At 43.2% G+C, this 17,033-nt stretch overlaps 1 protein-coding gene across 3 annotated transcripts in view; it reads left to right on the plus strand.

The window, feature by feature from the left end:
- SLC4A7 (solute carrier family 4 member 7) overlaps positions 1 to 17,033 on the plus strand; it is a 305,235-nt gene that overhangs the window by 129,682 nt on the left and 158,520 nt on the right. The window contains exons 4-7 of one of the 3 annotated variants that reach the window (XM_069212019.1): positions 1,530 to 1,668; positions 1,965 to 2,125; positions 11,563 to 11,751; positions 13,832 to 14,185. In XM_069212019.1, coding sequence (XP_069068120.1) covers positions 1,530 to 1,668; positions 1,965 to 2,125; positions 11,563 to 11,751; positions 13,832 to 14,185 — 843 coding nt within the window. The remainder of the gene's footprint in view (positions 1 to 1,529; positions 1,669 to 1,964; positions 2,126 to 11,562; positions 11,752 to 13,831; positions 14,186 to 17,033) is intronic. The other 2 variants (XM_069212017.1, XM_069212018.1) reach the window with 2 other exon arrangements.

Genomic DNA, 17,033 nt, shown 5'->3' on the forward strand with positions numbered 1-17,033 from the left:
AGAACCTTTTATACAACTACACAAAAATAAAGTCGTCCTAAGGACTAATCCTAAATTTTTACCAAAGGTTATTTCACCGTTCCACCTAAATCAAACAGTGGAACTACCAGTGTTCTTCCCACAGCCAGATTCCGTAGCTGAGAGGGCACTACATACATTAGATGTCAAAAGAGCATTAATGTACTACATTGACAGAACGAAAAACATCAGAAAGACTAAACAACTATTTATTGCATTCCAAAAACCTCATGCAGGAAACCCAATATCAAAACAAGGTATAGCCAGATGGATAGTTAAATGCATCCAAATCTGCTACCTTAAAGCAAAACAACAACTGCCCATTACACCAAGGGCACACTCAACCAGAAAAAAAGGTGCTACCATGGCCTTTCTAGGAAACATCCCAATGCAAGAAATATGTAAGGCAGCCACATGGTCTACGCCACACACGTTCACCAAGCACTACTGTGTAGACGTGCTATCCGCACAGCAAGCCACAGTAGGTCAAGCCGTGTTAAGAACGTTATTTCAAACCACTTCCATTCCTACAGGCTGAACCACCGCTTTTGGGGAGATAACTGCTTACTAGTCTATGCAGAACATGTGTATCTACAGCGACAGATGCCATCGAACTGAAAATGTCACTTACCCAGTGTACATCTGTTCGTGGCATCAGTCGCTGGAGATTCACATGTGCCCACCCACCTCCCCTGGAGCTTGTAGCAATTAGGAAGTTAGCTTCAACTTTGTATATTTGTATATATATTATTTTAGCCTTAAATAGGTACATACTTAGTCACTCCATTGCATGGGCACTATTACTACAATACAACTCCTACCTCACCCTCTGCGGGGAAAACAATCGAAGATGGAGTCGACGCCCATGCGCAATGGAGACAGAAGGAGGAGTCACTCGGTCCCGTGACTCGAAAGACTTCTTCGAAGAAAAACAACTTGTAACACTCCGACCCAACACCAGATGGCGAGCTATGCAGAACATGTGAATCTCCAGCGACTGATGCCACGAACAGATGTACACTGGGTAAGTGACATTTTCATTTTGACATTTGGAAATGTGGGTGAGTGTAACCAAACTTAGAAAGCTTTTAATTAGTAAAGTATAAGCAAGGAAGCCCACTGGAAGACTGCTTGTTTACTTTTTAATTCCAGTCTATACTTTTTTATGCACAACCCAGTAAACTTGGTTCAAGCATTTCAGCCAAACTGTGCATTTCCATTCTCAAAAGTGCACCGCTCTCTGCCTTCGCCCTTTCCTCTCTTTACACCATAGTTTGGTGTATGAAACCCCCAATACACCACCCATTGTCCCAGAGTCAAATGATGTGACACGATTGCCTGTTTTATCTTGGAGAGCTCACTTGGTACTGTTAATAAGTTTCCAAAGTTTGTGATATAGTTGGAAAAGCAAACCACGCCTGTCGCTTATGGTGGCTTTACAGAGTATGACCTCTTATTTAAGGTCTGTCGTGTGCCTGAACATTGACCCAGTGCTTTGCTTGTCGATATAGACACCCCGTCGCAGCGAGTGCAGTTTATTCTGGGAACAGAAGATGACGACGAAGAGCACATTCCGCACGACCTTTTCACAGAGCTGGACGAGCTGTGCCTCCGCGACGGAGGGGAGTATGAGTGGAAAGAAACTGCCCGGTAAGTTGTCGTGATTCGGGTAGTAAAGCCGAATGGATCGACTAGTCTGCAGAAAAAGTGAACTACTTGATAGTCTTTTTAGGGAACCTTTCCCACCACAAGTTGCTTTTGAAGTATTGATTTATTTGTTGCTTGCCTCCATGCTTTATGTACCTAGTCCTTCCAGTGTTTGTTAAATAAATTCCTTGACTTGCTGTGAAGAATGGATTTGGTCGCTTATTAATTTCCAGTTATTGATAATTCTTGTTGACCTGCACGTGCCAAATTGATGCATCTATTCCCACATGAATTCTCAGGTGGCTAAAATTTGAGGAAGATGTAGAAGATGGCGGAGACCGATGGAGCAAACCATATGTGGCGACTCTGTCCTTGCACAGTCTTTTTGAGCTTAGGAGCTGCATCCTTAACGGAACCGTTCTGCTGGATATGAGGGCGAACACCATCGAGGAGATTGCAGGTAAGTTACACGAAGTCATTTAATTACAAAAATATTATGCTGCTCTTTGGTCTGGGAACTGGGTCACATCTGAAATATATGAAACAGTTGCACATCTGTGTTTAGTATGATCTGCACCATCAGTATTTGTTCCGTCAAATAATAGTCTAGAAAGATTTATGCTTCCATTGAGTATGCAAGTGACTCATCTGGATTTTCCCATAGTCTATAAGACATGGACGATTATCCAAAAATCATACCTTTAAACCTCTTGAACCCTTTGAAACAACTTTTCACAAATATTCAGAATTGCTCTTGAGTTTTTGTTTACTCTTAGAATTCTGGCCAAATTAAAGCTGTCGAACTCCACTTGGTGGTCAAATGTCTGGCCAATCCTCGGAGTGCCTCCTACAGAGAGATACTAGAGCAATAGGTTGACTGCTAACTATTCAGATTATCTTGATGGGGGCAGAAGTTGGCGGGGGTGGGTATGGAACTCCATGGTGGTTGACATTTTGTTCAATTCAATGTTTATGTAGAAAACTGTACATGAAGAAAACCACACTACTGATTTTTGCATCCTATGCAGAAAATTACACTCTACCCTTATACTAAAACTGTGTACCTCACTCGGTATATGTCTGTATTGTATCCATGCCTACTTGTACCTCAATAAAAATGTTTAAAAAACACATCTGACCAATCCTTAGGTCATAGATAATGAATTGGATAGCAAGGAACTAATTTCCACTTTATAAAAATGTTTCAAAATTTGTGGAAGGCTACTGAGATTACTACATTCTACAATTGCCAGAAGTAAAGCATTACGTAAAGTCACAGGGGTATTATTTACTACAAAATAGTTTAATGGCATTGTCTACCAATACAAGTGCACGCACTTTGTAAGTGGCTGTGACACTATTTCTTGGGACATGTGATCTGCCCCATGGCATCAGGTGAACTCTATTTCGGCTTCATTCAGCATTGCTTTGCACAGTGCGACTACATTTTACGCTCGCCATTTCATATATAGTCCTACATAACTTAGCAAAAAGCTGATGGCTGAAAAACAAGCCGTGGTAAAAGTGCACCTTATGTGGGGAAAGTTGGTCACTTTATTCTCTTAAGCACAGGTAAAATAGTTAAATAACTTATGACCACAATCCTCACTTCAGATTTTCATCAAAAACCCATAGCTGCCACATGCTCTTCAGAGATTAGAGTAAAAGATATTCTTGGCAATAGGCACAGTTTGAATGTATAAAGGGGAATATTAGCTTGATATAACTAAGCCTTTCCCTTTGGAAGGGATCATGGAAGTTAAGTGGATGAAAAAGCTACCTAAAGGGATGATGATCTGATGGCTTTAAACTGGTTCATTTTTGGTCCATATCTGGGACTTAACTCTTTTTTTCCTTTATGCTCTGATGTAAATCAGTAGCGATCAACAAAGTTCTTACAGCATCTAACCAGAGTCAATGTGCTTTCATTTCTAGGTCTTAGGTACACATAGTGATCAATAGCTGAGTACAAAGGAAGAAAAATACTTTGCATGCAAAACACTGTGGGGTTAATGTAACCCAGTAAGTGCAGATACCACACCAATTAGTAAGTGAACCAGTTTTTAAAGTGCTACATTTCAATTTGGTTTCTTCTTGGTTAACTCTGTAATACGTATGTGTGTACTTAGTATACCCAATGTTCATGTTGAACCCTGGCATCGAAGAGCGACACAGGCCACATTTGTCATGCTAGGGTGCTAAAGAAACGTAGCAGTTTCCTAGGAATTATTAAAGGTCAGGGAACCAAAGTCAACCAATTTCCTGGCTCATCATCAATGTCCAGGTACCCTGGAAAACTCAAGATTCACCACTGAATCTACATCTTAACACCCAATGCCACATACGCAACACTGCTCAGTGGACACCAGTAACACATAATCACCCAACAAACATAGATCTTTGGGTCTAACATGGCAGTGTGTTGGCTTTCAGCACAATTTAAATCCAGAGAATAAGGTAAAACACTGTCTTGACATTGTCACAAAACCAACACAATGCCAGCCATATTGAGGGGGTATCACGTGGCTCTGCGGCACATCTGGTGCAACCAAACACATCGGACAACTTCTGCATCTATGTTACTCAACTGTACACCTAGACTCCTAATTCGTACAAACAGCTATCCAATCTGTGGAACTCTCCTACAGTCTGTTTCCAAGAGCCACTCATTTCTTCTTGCTTCTTCCCAGATGCAAGACCTCACGCAGTGGGGCCAAACTAGCACCAAGTCAGTGGACACACCTGGGAAATCCAGAGCCCTTTACCCCAATCTTCTCCCCCTCCCCCGCCACCACCACTCCAAAGATTCTCTGTGACTAGAATCTAATCCATTAGACTGCTCCTTTTCTAACTGGCCTAACATACCAGCACACAGCCTACTCTTAACACCATGCCACTACCAACCAAACCCCCACCTGCAAGAAACCATTCAGTCATATGAAAACCTATACCAGATAGCACTCCGAAGACATGCCAGTGGTTGTGCTATAGAAATACCAAGTAACCTAACAGGGTGGTGGTGGTGGGGGGGGGGGGGCTGGTTATGTTCATGCTGTTTTGAAGTAATTGACATCTACATCTAATGCCATTGATCATGGACTTTAAATATACTATAAAAAAGCTGGAAAAGCCTGAGTTGGAAATAGTTTTTCAAAATAGAAGCAACACCTGCATAGATTTGTGTTCACTGAGAGACGTGTCACAAGATCAGCAGTGAGTGAGGTGCAGACTCTTGGCGCGGTGGCTTTGACGTTTTATGTAAAATGGCCATTGGATGCTGAAAAGCAACAAAATGTCTCAAGTGACTGTCATGGCCGGTAGTCGGTGTGCAGTGGTCTGTGGCATACCCAGGTAATGGTGCGAATTGATTGGCTGTATCTCACTGAAACTGTTGTCTCTTTATACGCTGCTCAACTCATCCTAACTGTACACTAGATGGGAGCTCAATATGACGAAAGTTGCTGTTACATTCTGTCTATTAATTTAGCCAAGGCTATTTTGACTTTTTTGATGTTTTGCATCTCTGATTTGTGACGTTAACAATTGTCTGAAAATGTGTTCATGTTTTCAGCACTCTTGCTTTTTGTTGTAATGTATAAAATCTTAATGTTCGATGGCATCTGTCGCTGTAGATACACATGGTATGCATGAGCTCGCCATCTGGTGTTGGGTCGGAGTGTTACAAGTTGTTTTTCTTCGAAGAAGTGTTTTCGAGTCACGGGACCGAGTGACTCCACCTTCTGTGCTCATTGCGCATGGGCGTCGACTCCATCTTCGATTGTTTTCTTTCCGCCATCGGGTTCGGACGTGTTCCTGTCGCTCCGAGTTTCGGAACGGAAAGATAGCTGAAGACGGAAGATTTTCGACGGTATCGTTGCGATCCGGTTAGAGATAGACACATACGACGACGCGTTGAACATCGAAGCGCTTCGGTGCCCTTCGGGGTAGATTTCGGCACCCCGTCGGGGCCTAGTCGGCCCGACCGCGTGGAGGACAACGCCGATGGATCGGACCCCGTTTCGATTCTGCCCCGAATGCCACAACAAATATCCTTATACGGACCTACACTCGGTCTGTAATCTGTGCCTGTCACCCGAGCACAGCGAAGAATCCTGTGAGGCCTGTCGGGCGTTCCGGTCCCGAAAAACTCTGCGCGACCGTCGAGCGAGAAGACTGCAGATGGCGTCCACGCCAAAAGAGCGTCGACAGTTCGAGACAGAAGAGGAACAGGAGGAATCCTTTTCCATCCAGGATTCAGACTCCGACGAGCTACACTCTACAAGAACTGTGAGTAAGACGTCGAGATCAAACCTTAAAAAAGGAAAGAAGGCCCAGGGGACGCCACTGCCAACCGGCCATGGCTCCACCCAAATTCTCGGTGACCAACAATCGGCACCGAAAAAGGCCCATTCAGTGTCGAGATCGTCCGACTTCGGTCGAGACACCGGCACGCAGCCTCCTCGGGACCGAGAGAGTGCTAAACAGAAGCATCGACACCGAGAGTTCGGTGTCGACACGGATCGACGCCGAGACAGTGGCGCCGAAGACCATAGAGGCCAAGAATTTTCGGCACAGAAAAAGAGGAAGGTTACCTCGGAGCCGAAAAAACAACCGACAGGGTTTTCGGAGCCGAAAAAAGCGACATCAGACCCTGTTTCTGGCTCCTACACTGAAGAGCATTCTATGTCTTCTCAAATGAAGAAACATAGATTTGAACAAGAACTGCAATCCACTGACGTGGATCACACGCAAAAGCGTATCTTTATTCAGCAGGGGACTGGGAAGATCAGTACCCTTCCACCTGTCAAACGAAAGAGAACGCTTCAGTTTACTCCTCAGCAACAAACAGCACAAAAAGTAACACCTCCTCCCTCGCCTCCACCTGTAACTCCGGCTTCGCCAACTTACACCCCGTCACATTCGCCAGCTCACACCGCCATGAGCCACGATGACCAAGATCAGGATGCGTGGGACTTGTACGACGCACCAGTGTCTGATAACAGCCCAGACACATACCCAACTAGGCCATCACCACCGGAAGACAGCACAGCCTACTCACAAGTGGTGGCTAGAGCAGCACTATTCCATAATGTGGAACTACACTCGGAACAAGTAGAGGATGATTTTTTATTTAACACCCTCTCTTCAACCCACAGCTCCTACCAAAGCCTGCCGATGCTCCCAGGCATGCTACGCCATGCAAAGGACATTTTCAAGGAGCCAGTTAAAAGTAGGGCAGTGACGCCTAGGGTGGACAAGAAGTATAAGGCGCCTCCTACGGACCCTGTATTCATCACCTCTCAGCTGCCACCAGACTCTGTGGTGGTAGGGGCTGCCAGAAAAAGGGCAAACTCACACACTTCTGGGGATGCACCTCCCCCAGATAAAGAAAGTAGGAAGTTCGATGCAGCCGGGAAGAGGGTTGCTGTCCAAGCAGCAAACCAGTGGCGCATCGCAAATTCACAAGCGCTGCTAGCGCGATACGACAGAGCCCACTGGGATGAGATGCAGCAACTCATTGAACATCTCCCAAAAGATCTGCAAAAAAGAGCAAAACAGGTTGTTGAGGAGGGTCAAAACATTTCCAACAATCAAATACGCTCCTCCATGGATGCAGCAGACACGGCCGCAAGAACCATTAATACGTCGGTTACCATCCGTAGGCACGCATGGCTCAGAACGTCTGGATTCAAGCCAGAAATTCAGCAGGCAGTGCTTAACATGCCAGTAAACGAAAAACTTCTGTTCGGTCCGGAGGTCGACACAGCCATAGAAAAGCTCAAGAAGGACACTGACACTGCCAAAGCCATGGGCGCACTCTATTCCCCGCAGGGCAGAGGATCTTATAACACCTTCCGCAAAACACCTTTTAGAAGAGGGTTTCGGGGTCAGGCCACACAAGCTAGCACCTCACAGTCCGCACCGCCCACCTACCAGGGACAGTACAGGGGAGGTTTTCGGGGCCAGTATAGAGGGGGGCAATTCCCTAGGAATAGGGGAAGATTTCAAAGCCCCAAAACCACTACCAACAAGCAGTGACTCACATGTCACACACCCCTCCCACACAACACCAGTGGGGGGGAGGATACGTCAATATTACGAAGCATGGGACAAAATAACTACAGACACATGGGTCCTAGCAATTATCCGGCATGGTTATTGCATAGAATTCCTGCAATTCCCTCCAGACATACCACCAAAATCACAAAATTTAACAAAATACCATTCACAGCTTCTAGAGATAGAAGTTCAAGCACTACTGCAAAAAAATGCAATAGAATTAGTACCAAGCACACAAATAAACACAGGAGTTTATTCACTGTACTTCTTGATACCAAAAAAGGACGAAACACTGAGACCAATTCTAGACCTCAGAGTAGTAAACACATTCATCAAATCAGACCATTTTCACATGGTCACACTACAAGAAGTGTTACCATTGCTCAAAAAACACAACTACATGACAACCCTAGACCTCAAGGACGCATATTTCCATATACCAATACATCAATCACACAGGAAATATCTAAGGTTTGTATTCAAAGGAATACATTACCAATTCAAAGTATTGCCTTTTGGTTTAACAACCGCTCCAAGAGTATTCACAAAATGCCTAGCAGTAGTCGCTGCACACATCAGAAGGCAGCAAATACATGTGTTCCCGTATCTAGACGACTGGCTAATCAAAACCAGTTCGCTCACACAATGCTCAAACCACACAAATCAAGTCATACAAACCCTCTACAAACTAGGGTTCACCGTCAACTTTGCAAAATCAAACATTCTGCCAAGCAAAGTACAGCAATATCTAGGAGCCATAATAGACACGACAAAAGGAGTAGCAACGCCAACTCCACAAAGGATCCACAATTTCAACAGGGTCATTCAACACATGTCTCCAAACCAAACAATACAAGCAAGAACAATACTACAGCTCCTAGGCATGATGTCCTCATGCATAGCCATTGTCCCAAACGCAAGACTGCACATGAGGCCCTTACAACAGTGCCTAGCCTCACAGTGGTCTCAAGCACAGGGTCACCTTCTAGATCTGGTGTTGCTAGACCGCCAAACTTACCTCTCGCTTCTATGGTGGAACAGTATAAATTTAAACATAGGGCGGCCTTTCCAAGACCCAGTGCCAGAGTACGTAATAACAACAGATGCTTCCATGACAGGGTGGGGAGCACATCTCAATCAACACAACATAAGAGGACAATGGAACATACATCAAACAAGACTGCATATAAATCATCTAGAATTATTAGCAGTTTTTCAAGCACTAAAAGCTTTCCAACCAATCATAACCCACAAATACATCCTTGTCAAAACAGACAACATGACAACGATGTATTATCTAAACAAACAAGGAGGAACACATTCAACGCAGTTAAGCTTGTTAGCTCAAAAAATATGGAAGTGGGCAATCCACCATCAGATTGGTCTAATAGCACAGTTTATTCCGGGGATCCAGAATCAGCTGGCAGACAATCTCTCTCGAGATCACCAGCAAGTCCACGAATGGGAAATCCACCCACAGATTCTGTACACCTACTTCACACTCTGGGGAACACCACAAATAGACTTATTTGCAACAAAAGAGAACGCAAAATGCCAAAACTTCGCGTCCAGATACCCACACAAGCAATCCCAAGGCAATGCCCTATGGATGAACTGGTCAGGAATATTTGCTTACGCTTTTCCTCCTCTCCCTCTCCTTCCTTACCTAGTAAACAAATTGAGTCAAAACAAACTCAAACTCATTTTAATAGCACCAACTTGGGCAAGACAACCCTGGTACACAACACTGCTAGATCTGTCTGTAGTACCACACATCAAACTGCCCAACAAACCAGATCTGTTAACGCAACACAACCAACAGATCAGACACCCGGACCCAGCATCGCTGAATCTAGCAATCTGGCTCCTGAAATCCTAGAATTCGGACACTTACAACTTAGCCAAGAGTGTATGGAAGTCATAAAGCAGGCCAGAAGGCCATCCACTAGACACTGCTACGCAAGTAAGTGGAAAAGATTTGTTTGGTACTGCCATCATAATCAGATACAACCGCTAGATGCAACTCCAAAACATATAGTAAATTACTTGCTCCATTTACAAAAAGCAAAGCTAGCCTTCTCTTCTATTAAAATACACCTTGCAGCAATATCTGCATACCTGCAAACTACCTATTCAACTTCCTTGTATAGGATACCAGTTATCAAAGCATTTATAGAAGGGCTTAAAAGAATTATACCACCAAGAACACCACCTGTTCCTTCATGGAACCTAAACGTGGTTCTAACAAGACTCATGGGCCCACCTTTCGAACCCATGCACTCTTGCGGAATACAATTCCTAACCTGGAAAGTTGCCTTTCTCATCGCCATTACATCTCTAAGAAGAGTAAGTGAAATTCAAGCGTTCACAACACAAGAGCCTTTTATACAAATACATAAAAATAAGGTCGTCCTACGACCTAATCCAAAATTTTTACCAAAAGTTATTTCACCATTCCATCTAAATCAAACGGTAGAACTACCAGTATTTTTCCCACAGCCAGATTCTGTGGCTGAAAGAGCACTACATACATTAGATGTCAAAAGAGCATTAATGTACTACATTGACAGAACAAAGAACATCAGAAAAACTAAACAGCTATTTATTGCATTCCAAAAACCTCATGCAGGTAACCCAATATCAAAACAAGGTATAGCCAGATGGATAGTTAAATGCATCCAAATCTGCTACCTTAAAGCAAAAAGACAACTGCCCATTACTCCCAGGGCACATTCAACAAGGAAAAAGGGTGCTTCAATGGCCTTTTTAGGAAACATCCCAATGCAAGAAATATGTAAGGCAGCCACTTGGTCTACGCCTCACACATTCACCAAACACTACTGTATAGATGTGCTATCCGCACAACAAGCTACAGTAGGTCAAGCTGTATTAAGAACTCTATTTCAGACAACTTCTACTCCTACAGGCTAAACCACCGCTTATGGGGAACTAACTGCTTACTAGTCTATGCATACCATGTGTATCTACAGCGACAGATGCCATCGAACTGAAAATGTCACTTACCCAGTGTACATCTGTTCGTGGCATCAGTCGCTGAGATTCACATGGACCCACCCACCTCCCCGGAAGCCTGTAGCAGTTCAGAAGTTACCTTCAATTTTGTACATTTGTATATATATTACTTAATCCTTTAATAGGTACATACTTACATTTTTCATTGCGCGGGCACTATTACTATAGTACAACTCCTACCTCACCCTCTGCGGGGAAAACAATCGAAGATGGAGTCGACGCCCATGCGCAATGAGCACAGAAGGTGGAGTCACTCGGTCCCGTGACTCGAAAACACTTCTTCGAAGAAAAACAACTTGTAACACTCCGACCCAACACCAGATGGCGAGCTCATGCATACCATGTGAATCTCAGCGACTGATGCCACGAACAGATGTACACTGGGTAAGTGACATTTTCATTATGAAGAACTAGCAAAAAGTGTACTTTTTCTGTCTTTATTCATATATAGCCTTTAATTTGCTATCTAAAGATATGGCCATTCTTAAAGTATTGTAGGAAAATACTTGCAGTATGTTAGTTGCTGTTATATCTTTGAACCTTCCACCTGCTTTTTTTTATTTACTTCTCAGCTCTAGTACCCGCCTACACACCACCAGTCATTTTTTTGCTAATTTCCCTTCTGTAACCACCAAAGCGTATGCTCTGTAATATTGTTTAGTTGAATGTGAAGTTGTTCCTAGTTTCCTTTGTGGCTAAAGTGTCAGACCAGAGCAAAAGGGTTTTTCTTCCTTTGTGCATATGTTGTATTAATCTGCACACACTGTCCAGTGTGTATATCTGACTTTGCGCTTGTTCCGACAGATATGGTGTTGGACAGCATGATTGTCTCTGGGCAGTTGGAGGAGTCTTGCAGGGAGCGCGTGAAAGAAGCCCTCCTAAAGCGACACCATCATCAAAATGAGAAGAAGTTCAGCAACCGCATACCCCTGGTCCGCTCATTTGCAGACATAGGCAAGAAACATTCTGATCCTCACTTGCTAGAACGAAACGGTGAGCTGTTGTAGCAGCCAATTTATTTTGATCAGTTCCAAATTAAAGTTAGAATGTGAAAGCTGTGAGTATCGCGGGTTGGGTGGGTCTTCTTGCTTTCCGTAACACGCGTGACACCGTAATCTGTTGACATCTGCATGTCCTGTTTCACCTTAATGGAAAAGCATTAATGTTTCTGTTGTGTAATTGTATGAAACTGCTAACATAATGTTGAAATACACACTATCCGCCACACATTCTCAGTGTCACACTAACACAGACTGCGTCTGCGGGAACGATGCCATTTGGAACTACTGCGCAGACGTGCATGTACCGCAGTTTCAAAATATCACTTGGTCTAGCAGTCTGGACCAGTAGTACATACAAAATAGAACTTGGCTTTTAAGTGTAATCTATGGTGTCATTACCAGGGAAGATTTTGGGGAAGAGTAAATGTGCCTGGCAATTCTGATGAGAAGAATTGCTGTAAATATTGTAATAACTATTGAGGCTCAAGCATCACTGGTCCAAATTGTAATGGTCCTCTGTAGCCTTTGTTATTCAGTCTTTGGTTGTGCCCTGTATGGCTCACACACTACCATGTGACTGAGTCGACAAAGGCACACAAGTTTGCTTCAGTCCCATCAGAATCATTTCAGTTGAAGATGGTCTGTTTTATTTGTTAATAATTACTACTCGATTGTGAGTTGTTCTTTGCGCATGGTCTCTGGATCAGAAATTGCTTCTCGTAACTCCTAAGTTTTGCGTGAGCTGTACCTTCATCTGTATCTCATGGCACACTGCCTTAAGCTATGAAAGTGTGCATTTGTTTTTTCCCCTGACTAGAGCCATTGTTATTGCACTGTGATAATATTTTTGTAGCAAGCATTGGATGTTCCACAGATTCACATGCTTCGTTGAACAATTCCCCTGATGCTGGGCGAGACAGGGCATTGAGTATTTTATTCGTGAATAAAGCCACTGATTCCATTGACTGATTCTGTTTCGAGACTAATTGTTGAACTGAATATGTCAGTCTCATTAAGATAGCAACCTGAGAAGGTACTGCAAGACTTTTCTTTTTTTTCTCGTTCACTGTGATTGTTTAAGTATATGATTATTTTTGTTTAGATAGTTCTGTAGAATTTTTGGGGCATCAACAGCATTTTTTATTTTTTTGTAAATTCTGTGTAGATTGAACACAATTGCCTAACCTTTTGGCAGTGCCATATCAGTCCTTTCAGTGGCAAGTGCAGTTGGGTACAAGTAACATTTATTATCAGAGCGGTAAGAAACAATGTAGTGCAGTGGTTCCCAACCTGTGGTCCAGGGACCCCTCTGGGTCCGCAAAGCCTTCTCAGGGAGTCTGCGACTGCATAGAAAAAAATGAAATAACATTAACAGATTAGGTCCCCAGCTTTCAGTAGTGACTTAAGGGGGGTCCTGGGTTCCAGTAATGATAAAGTGGGGGTCCGAAGAAGTCAAAAGGTTGGGAACCACTGGTGTTGTGTGCTTCGCTCAATATTTTGGGGCTTTTCTGCCATAGTAAATTAAAACTACGTTGCTTTCGTATTTAGTTAAAAAACATTCTGCGTGGTCTAGCACGCTTCCTTTGCCTTTTCAACAGTCTTCCAGTTTCCCTTAATATCTGCACTACCCTCCAGAGTCCTGTGGCCTGCCTTCCCAAACATGCCAGAAACGCACTTCAGATTCAAAATGTGGGGCACAGATGAGCAAATCTAACAAGTATCCTTCAGCTAAAAAGCAATGTTTACTGTAATTGCATTTTATTACTTCTGCTTTTAGCTTCTATTTGTAGTGCAACCAAACCAAGTTTATCCCCGGATGTAAATGTGTATATCTACATGTGCTCTGTCTTCCATAATACTTGGTGCATGTTGTAAAGAGAACTGCTGCAGGCAGGTGTGTGCTAATAGTGGTTTCTTTCACACTTGAAATAGCTTAAATATGCCGTATTGTTTGTAGTTGGACTTGTATGACCCTTTACATTTTTAATCTGACCTGTTGATACATAGATGTGTTCATGTTTTTTTTCCTCATCTTACTTCTTTTAAAAAGAGTGCTTTCTGCTTCACTTCAGGGGAAGGCCTGTCAGCCTCCCGTAACTCTTTGCGAGCGGGTCTGTCGGCCTCCAGCCTGTCTCTACGACGAGAATCCCGCCTTTCCTTTATTCTGGATTACCTGCTTCCTTCGAGAGCTGGCACGCCATCGGGCTCCAGGTGTGCCACCCCAGCGCTGACTCCACAAAATACGCCGCCATCTACTCCTAGGCTGAGTCGCCTGGTGACGGCCAGCTCTCAACAGGGGGAGGCTGATGGCTCTGAACCCCAGGTGTACTCTCCTGATGATATTCCAACAGTAGTGGTTCATCCCCCCGAGGAGGACATAGATGCTCAGGAACAGAAGCAAGGCGAGAGCGGTGACCAGAAACCAGGCAACTATCCGAACAGCCAGCGTGCCGTGCTTTGTGCATCTGTTTTCCTTGCACTGGCATGCTTGTGCAGCACACCGCTTGAGCAAAACGTGACAAGTTTGCTGTTTATATTTCACTCACCGTGCATGTTTTGACGTCTTGAGTGTGATCATGTTGTCCAGTATTTTCCAAATACATGTAAAGCAGTACACTCAAAGTTTGGCAAACTGGTTTCCTTTTATCTGTCACCATCAGCTGTATCATTCTATTCCAATATGAAAGTCTGACACCAAATTCATATTCCATCTTGTTGCCCACTTGGCAAAATAATTGCAAAGTGTTGTTAGCTCTGCACATGCAACACTTGTTTGCATATGACTAAACAGAAGTTTCAGTTTTAAAGGAATTGTGGCTGCCCTTGAAAAGCAGGAACCCTCCTGCTCATACATAGGTTCAGCCTGCTGCTAGAATTTAATTGTAAAGAGACTTGTATGATAAAAAGATAGCATCTTCTGATACAGGGTCTGCAGCTAGTGCTTACAGATGGACCACGACACACCCAGGTGCTTGGCTTTTTGTTGGATGGAAAGATTGTCCGCTATGGAATAGACAGAATTACTATGCTGCAGTGGAACAGAAGGGTTTACGAATCGATTATAGGGAGGACCATTGGCACCAGTTCCTCACCTCAGATGTGCTCAGTGCACTGTTACATCAGCTCCAAAGTGTCCCTCAAAATATAAAGTGCATCAAAGACAGACTCCATCTATGGAAAAGACAAAAAAGTCTAGGACGTTCTTCTGTTGAGGACTCGGATGAAGATCGACCCTGGTCTTCGAAAGGAGGATCGCCTCCAAGGCACCGGATGACTTCGGAATGATCTACTCTGGTAACAAGTGTGGCTACACTAGAGGACCTTCAAACTTCCAAAAACAGGATCAGCACGTTCTTTGAAGACATTTGGTTTTGACGTGCAAAATGTTTAAAATGTGCTTTTATTTTGCTAAAATGGCAGCTACTTTTTGAGTTTCGAAAGGGAGCAATAATGTTGTCTATAAACATGTGTTTTTTTTTTTTTTTTTTTTTTTTTTTTTACCCTGCTTAGTTTTTGTACGGTACTTAGTGGCAGGCTACTTCCTCCCCTTCTCTTTTTACATCATGTCTCTACTACTCTCCATTTGGCAACTGGTGCCAAGTTAGGTATATCATTTGAATAGTTCTGACTTTGTAGCAAACAACGCGTTTATCGTTCTGCCAATTATAAGCAGGCGCGTGGGTCAAAGCGCCTTTCAAAGCCACGTTGCCAGTGCTGCTTGTGACGCACGGCCACAGTGTACTCCTTCGCTTGGTTCATGGTGTTCATCTTGATGCCGGAGCATTCTCCTTGCTCGCCTTGGTGCCCATTCTCTGCTTCCCACAGTTCAACGACTATGGCAACCATCTAGAAACCTTCTCTTTGTAGGAACTTTAGTGCAGGGATGGCTTAGATTAGAGCTGTATGGATGGTGAAGGGGGCAAAAGAAGATAGAAAAACGCAGAGAAGGAAGTTTTTTTTTTTTAATTAGCAGTTTACTTATTTTAGTGGACCAGATTTTTTCTATTTCAATTTTTAATATACGTTGTACTTCCTTGCATTTGAAGAATATCAAGCTAACAATTCAAATACAATGCTTGAAAAAAAAAAGGTGCAGGGCCTGCTATGCTTTGAACTACTTAACATATAAACTTATTTCACTTATGAACTGGTTAATAGATGTTTGTGTCCAGTATATTTTTTGCATTTATTTTAACTTAACTGATTTGCATTATTTGCATATTTTATACCTTAAGAACATCTAGATTTATATATATATAATAATATGCATTGAGGGACACGGGTAAGAACATCTTAAGTAAATACGCGATCAAAATTCAGTTATTTGCTTAAGATGTTTACAATGTTAACATTAGCGTTACACAAAAATTCTTAAATACCAATATATGTACAGAACCTCTTTAAATCGCACAGTGTTGTGAAGAACAGATGCTGTGAACAGAATACATGATGAAATCACCGTGGTTTATCTAACTTATAAATGTGCCACGATTTCAAGTAGAACAGAGGAACATTTTACCATGCCTCCCAAGAAAATTCGACCAATAGTTGGGGGGCAACTGTGTGGGGCATTTGTTTCTTCTTTTGCAACAAAAGCAGTAAATGACTGTCCATTTTAGCTATTCTGAGATAATGCATACATATTAGCATTTTCACCAACAAGTACCTGCTAGTACTAGATAGTGATGGCAGTCCAACTCAGTTTGCCATCAATTCGCCTTTCAGAACCAGGTATTTGTACAAATCCATGCCAAATGTTCATGGATAATTTTTCTGTAAGACTTCGAGGCCCATGGAGACCTCGGTAATGAGATGGCTTTCTTTGTGTCACAGGGATAAAAGATCTAGGAGCAAGAATTATGCTGCGAAGCACTGCAGCAAATCCTCAAGTTTGGCCTGTCGTGAAAATAAATGGGTTAGATTGAGCATGGGGCGAGGGAGGAGTGGGGGGGGGGGCCATTTGGATTCAGTTATGCTGAAAGTGCATGGCATGTAAAAGTTGTGATGTTATGTGGTGCAGTGACTCCTTCAATGAGCATGATGACAAATTTTGCACCATAGCTATCTTGGGTTCACTAACACCTTCAACCCTGTTTGCAAAGCTCCGTATGATACTGGAGCAGCGGTCCTTGTACGCTGCACTGAGTTTACCACAGTGCACCAACCTTCTTGGCTTCCTTACCATTTGGTTGTTTCATTAGCAAAGACTGGGCCATTATTTCTTAGTGCTCTCGCTCTTTCTTTCTACATGATGTTTCTTCTCTTGACCTGCAA

Source organism: Pleurodeles waltl, chromosome 10 (genome assembly GCF_031143425.1).
Source record: "Pleurodeles waltl isolate 20211129_DDA chromosome 10, aPleWal1.hap1.20221129, whole genome shotgun sequence".
Lineage (NCBI taxonomy): Eukaryota > Metazoa > Chordata > Amphibia > Caudata > Salamandridae > Pleurodeles > Pleurodeles waltl.